The following is a 6,285-nucleotide window of genomic DNA, read 5'->3' as shown; positions in this document are numbered from 1 at the left end:
TCCCCTCAGCAGTGTACTTCATCAATCTGCCTGTTCTACTCCCCACTCTGTCTCTGGTGAATCCTCTCAGCTCCCCTGCACCTCTGGCCTGTACCCCAGTTCTGGATGCACAAATAAATAAATCCTTACCAAAAAAAATGCCAGACATCAGCCTCCCAGATGGCCTAGGGGTTAAGCACTACAATGGTCCACTGCTGCAGCCTGGGTTCGATCCTCTACCAGGGGGCTGACTCACATAGTGTGGCAGACCTCTCCTGTCTCACCCGCTGCTCCCCTTAGCAGTGTATTTCAGTAGAGCTGCTTGTTCTGCTCTCCACTCTGGTGAATCCTCTCAGCCCCCACATCTCTGGCTTTCACAGCATTTCTTCTACACAATAATAAAATCTTTAAAATATATGAAAATGCCAGAGATGATTCCATTTAAATAGAAATTATGGAAAAGAAACTCTTCTTTAATGACTGAAAACTGGTTGCCTGGAGATGAATCTTATCCAGGCATCATTTTGTAAGTCATGCACAAGTCCTTCAGAAAACATCTGGTTCAATGTGTTTTACAGACCTCACAAATGCTAACACATTAAAGTATGCAATATCAAAAAGTTGCATTCTTAATATTGCCACCAGTATCATTAAAGTCTAAGAATTTGAAAGCTCAAATTTTATCAGGTGCACTTTACTTTCAAGAACTACCATAGTAATTACTTCCAGTTATCCTTTCAAGTAAAACTAATGTTGCGTGGGGGGGGGGGGGGGGAATGGCTAGTTCAGCCCAAAATCTAAACTTAAATGCTTCTGCCCAAGACAATTATCCTACTCCCGTATGCAAAAGTATTTCATGAGCACTACAAATTTCTTCACACAATATTAGAAATCTCAAGGGCTGAAATCTTTAAAAAGTTTTACTGCTTTTCCAAAACACACCAACCGCCTTGCGGGTTAGTCACACTACAGAGCCTTTTACAATTGTTATCACTTGAATTTTCCAGCACACATTCCACAGTAAAATAAAGAGGGATACTGGTGTGCTTGTATAAAAAATTCCTCAAGGTCAGTTTTCAGAAAAACTGGTTATTTCTTAAATTGTACATTGTGGAAATTTATGAGTCGGTGCCACTATCCTGACTGTGCTAAGGTGCCAACACTTTTAGATATCACTCCTTCTGCATCATTAATATAAATGTCAGTCTTTTAAAAGCAGGTAACAACCTATTATTATCATGAAAATATTTTTAACTTCACAAACTACCTGAAAAATATCTCAGGGATCTCCAGAGTTTCCTATCCTTTGAGAACTGCTGTTTTAAGGACAGTGAAAGAACATTAGGGATGTAGAGTTTACAAACATTAGAATATGTGAGGAGGCACAATGGGTTATATGCAGCACCACAAGCTGGCTACAGCCTCTTCAGTACAGTACCAGTTTGATCCTTGGGCCTGGAGGTGACCCACATGGCACGGCAGACCTCTCCTGTCTCGCCTGCTGCTCCCCTCAGCAGAGCACTTCACTGATCTGCCTGTTCTGCTCCCCACTCTGTCTCTGGTGAAGCCTCTGGTCACCCTTGCACTGCTAGCCTGTACCCCAATTCTGTATGCATAAATAAATACATCTTTTAAAAAAAAAAAGAATATGCAAGAGGAAGGGCCTCCCTGGTGCAGCAGAGTTAAGTCTCTGTGCTATAATTATCACTGATACCTATCCAGGCCAGGGACCAAACCCACATATGTTGCAGCAGACCTTTCCTGTCTCGCCCACTGCTCCCCTTAGCAGTGTATTTCAGTAAATCTGCCTGTTTTGCTCCCCACTCTCTCTCTCTGATGAATCCTGTCAACCCTTGTACTTCTGATTTACAACCAGTTCTTCTATGCATAAACAAATCTTGAAAAAAAAAAGAGAATATGTGCGCTGGTGGCGCAACAGGTTAAAGCGCAGCACTATGAAGCTATGGCAATCACTGCAGCATGAGTTCAATCCCTGGCAGGGGGGTGTCCCACATTGTGCAACAGACCCTCTCCTGTCTTGCCCACTATTCCCTGCAGCAGTTTATTTCAGTTAATCTGCCTGTTCTGCTCCCTACTCTGTCTCTGGTAAATCCTCTGACCGCCCACCCCACACCTCTGTCCTGTGTCCCAGTTCTGTATGTATAAAGCAATCTTTAAAAAAAAAGAATATGTAAGAGAAGAAAATCATTCAGCTCTCTTCCAATTCTCTCATGTCACAAATGAGGAAAACTGGGACACAAAGGGGTCTAGCATCTAACACATTCATAGCAGTTACTTGATAAACTACAGCTTGTATTAGTGTGTTCTATTATTCTTTGCATTATGCATTCTTCTTTATTTTTTCAAAAATAGATATAGCAAAATCCATAATTTTCCTTTCTCAACCTGCTCAATTGCATAAATACATACCTTTTGTGGAGAAAAAGAGTTTATCTTTCCTAAAGGAGAGTTGAGTTGTGTCTTTCCTGGTGCAGCTGTTGCATCCAAATGGTGTACCTCCTTTTCAAAACAATGACGTTTTCTAATCTTAAACAAAGAACCAAAATTTAAACCAATTTTAATATAAATGAAAAGTCTGATCAGGATAGTTGTTTTCTAAGGTCAAAATAAATATAATGTGTTCTCAACATTAAAAAAATGATTACTTCTAATTAGCAATAAAATAACTTTTAAAACAAAAGTATGTACCTCTTTACAAAACTTAAATGGAATACAGTAATTTCTCTCGACTCTTAAACAAAGTAACTTTTATCAGTGTCATGTCAAATTTATAGTATTACAATATGATCTTCCAACAAAATTGTTTCAGAATAAGGACACAAAGTAGTATTATAGTAAAATTTAATTACATATCTAATGGAAAATGAATCAGTTTTTGTTCATTCTAAGTTGAAACAATCAGAAAAAAAGCCTCAAATATGACTCGTGATTCCTACATGACAGAATAAATTGATTTCTTGTGATTGGATATTTGATCATAAAGTTATAGCTTACTAAATTTCTTCCATAAATACTAAGTTTTCTTTCCAAACTGTCTATGCCTTTCTGACTTGCCAAAAACCCATTTGCTTAAATTATAGAGAGGAAAAAAAGCATTTGTACTGATGTCATTCCTACCAAAAAAGAAAAAAAAAGATCAGAGAAGTCAGGGAATACATGCTATATAACGGAGCCCTATAACATCAAATTTTTACACACATTTTCCATGGTATCTTCATGGAGTCACTCCACTTTTAATTATGTCTTGCAAAAAATAAACTCATTAAATTTTATTTCTAAAAAACAAGATTTAATTATGGAAGTTAATAAAGATTGTAAGTGTTCAATAAACAAGCTTTGGAGTACATTCAATCAAAATAAAAAATGACATACTAATTAATGATCAGCTATTTTATTTGTAACTGAGTATATTAAAGTTCCAGCCTCCCTTTCTCACTGTGATAAATTATATAAGAAAACCTTGTGGGGCCTCCAAGGTAGTTTAGGGGTTAAGTTTCAGACTATAACTGATACTGTTTGAGTTCAATCCCAGCCCAGGGAACTAACCCATATGGCACAGCAGTCCTTTCCTGTCTCACCCACTGTTCCCCTCAGCAGTGTATTTCAGTAGATCTGACTAGTCTATTCCCCACTCTGTTTCTGGTGGGTCCTCTCAATCCTCGCACCTCTGGCCTACACCCCATTTCTTGTGTGCATAAATAAATCAATCTTAAAAATAAAAGAAAATGCCATAATTAGTTAAAAACAAGGAGTTAAAAAGTACAAAATATTGTTTTTCTCATTTCACATAAATGACATCATCCAGTATTTGTCTTTCTTCTTCTGGTTGATTTCACTTAATATTATCCCTTCCAGATCCATTCATGTTACAACAAATAGCAAGAGTATACACCTCTATTGTGGAAACAATGACATAAACCATTATTATCGCAATAAAATTATTTTTAAATAAATATCATCTATAAAATGATTATGGTTAAAAATAAATTAAAAATACAAAGTAGCTGTATTGCCAACATATATCTTAAGCAAATACTTTATGTCAGATTCCTTATAAGTAAGCACCATGCAGCTTCATTATGACATGTTATTTTGAATAATCTACAGTAAGCTTTCTAATGAATAACTATATAAAATGAAGTTCCAGTCAGTTACCATTTAATGTTTGTGACATGACCCAACTAATCTGTGTCAACAAGTGTCACTGAAAACTAGACTGATAACCTGACTACCTCGTTCAGTTGTAACTAACAGTATTGTTTCACTGCAATAAACTCCATTTACCTGTTGTGTAGTTTCTAAGGGTCTAATTCTTTTCTTCTCCACTTGAAAGTCATCATTTTCACCTCTGTATGTGGACGCCTGTTTCTTGGCAGACAGCTTTGCAGCCAATGTAGCTTTCTCAGGAGAGTCTCAAATAAGAAACCATAAAAAATTAGTGTAAGTAACTTAATGTCAGCAATTTTTCCAACAAAATTGGAATCAAGACAAAATGCATTTCTAAAAATCTAATAACATAATTTAACACATGAAATGTTAAATGCACTTCTTTACCACTCAGTTTAATGTAAACATTGCATTCTGACAGTTTAATGTAAACATTGCATTCTGAGAAACATGCTTTCAACAGGAAAGTACAATATTGATTTTGTTAAGTCTTATACTTCTGTAGACCATTCACAGTAACAAAGTTTAAGAAAAATGTATTTATTTCTATAAAAATCTTTCTTTACAGTGTCTTGACGCTCCTTTTCTACCAAGCCTCTCATTGTTTTTAGACCAAAAATATGGCAGAATCAAGTTCCTTAATCTGCGTTTTAATCTCATAATCCTGAAAGCTCAATCTCAAAACCATGAATGACTTACTTATCAAATACTATCACCATTTTATAAAAATGAATACTGAGTTTTAAAGAAGCCAAATAATATGCCCAAAATCATATTGCTAATATGAGCAGGGTTGGTTGTGACTGACTCCTGTTGTCTGACTCCAAAGTCCTTAAACATCACCTCTCGGTTCACAGTCAATAAATGACACTTTCTGTTCCTGAACCGTAACAAACGCATTTCCTTCTTCCTTACCATCTGTAAGACTATTTTTAACTGTTCCTAATTCTTTGGTTTCTTCCTTTCCCTAAATGTGAATGCTGTGAAAAGAACCTTCTTTCCTTTCTGCTCTTCTCTACACATTTTCTACATTCCCAGGGCTTGAATTCATTTAACAAGCATTTATTCCAGACACCATGGGAGAACAATGAAAAACAATCTACAAAGGATTTACAGGCTAACAGAAGAGAAAGCCCTATAAGCAGGGCCAGTACTGCTTTCAAAAACCAAGTTTGAGTTTTCATACAGAAATGATTCTATGCCACACAGCATTGATTTCAAGCTCGTTTTGACAACTGTGTATTTTAAAGAAATCTTTCTGAAAGTTTTCAAAATAGTATGAAAGATCTAGAACTTCCCTTTCTACTGTCCCTTTTCCCCTACTAGCCATGTTTATTCCTTAAACCCTTAAGAACAGTTTGGAAAGAATTATATTCTAAAATATTAATAGTTTTGCCTTTTACACCTATGTCTTTAATCTATTAAGAATGGATTGTTTGCATACAGTAAAACAGGGCTCCAATTCAATTTTTCTCATATGGATATCTAATACTCGCAGTACCTCTCCAGTAAAGTTCCTGTACTCTATAGGAGAGGAGATAGAAACAAAGTTAAAGAAGCCCAATGTGCATGGAGGATTATCGCTGCCTTCTCAACAAATGAGTTAATCCAACATTAAAAGTTGACTAAAGGGGCTCTCCCTGGTAGTGCAGCAGGTTAAAACACAGCCTGAGAAGCTAAAGGCACTTCTGCATGAGTTCGATCCCCCTCCTGCCCCAGAGGTGACCACATGGTGCAGCAGACCTCTCCTGACCCCACCCTCCTACCCCGCTGCTCCCCTCAACAGTGTACTTCCTAAATCGGCCTGTTCTGCTCCCCACTCTGCTTCTGGTGAATCCTCTCACCGCCCGTGCATCTCTGGCCTGTACCCTAGTTCTGTATGCACAAATTAAAAAAAAAGTTGACTAAAGGGCCCTTCCTGGTGGCACAGCGGATTAGGGCACAGCACTGTATGCTGACTGCAGCCATTTCAGTGTGAGTTCGATCCCCCACACTGGAGGTGACCCAAATAGTGTGGCAGACCTCTCCTGTCTTGCCCACTGCTCCCCTCAGCAGTGTACTTCGTTGATCTGCCTATTCTGCTCCCCACTCTGTCTCTGGTGAATCCTCTCACCACCC

At 37.6% G+C, this 6,285-nt stretch overlaps 1 protein-coding gene across 1 annotated transcript in view; it reads right to left on the bottom strand.

The window, feature by feature from the left end:
- BRIP1 (BRCA1 interacting protein C-terminal helicase 1) overlaps window positions 1–6,285 on the bottom strand; it is an 86,236-nt gene that overhangs the window by 75,370 nt on the left and 4,581 nt on the right. The window contains exons 3-4 of the mRNA XM_004685019.1: window positions 4,285–4,412; window positions 2,410–2,526 (exon numbers count right to left, since the gene is read on the bottom strand). Of these exons, the coding sequence (XP_004685076.1) occupies window positions 2,410–2,526; window positions 4,285–4,412 (245 nt within the window). The remainder of the gene's footprint in view (window positions 1–2,409; window positions 2,527–4,284; window positions 4,413–6,285) is intronic.

Source organism: Condylura cristata, unplaced genomic scaffold (genome assembly GCF_000260355.1).
Source record: "Condylura cristata isolate star-nosed mole 26May11 unplaced genomic scaffold, ConCri1.0 scaffold00017, whole genome shotgun sequence".
In the NCBI taxonomy this organism is placed as follows: domain Eukaryota; kingdom Metazoa; phylum Chordata; class Mammalia; order Eulipotyphla; family Talpidae; genus Condylura; species Condylura cristata.
Note: the sequence above shows the minus strand (reverse complement) of the source record. Positions and strands in the feature narration are given on the sequence as shown.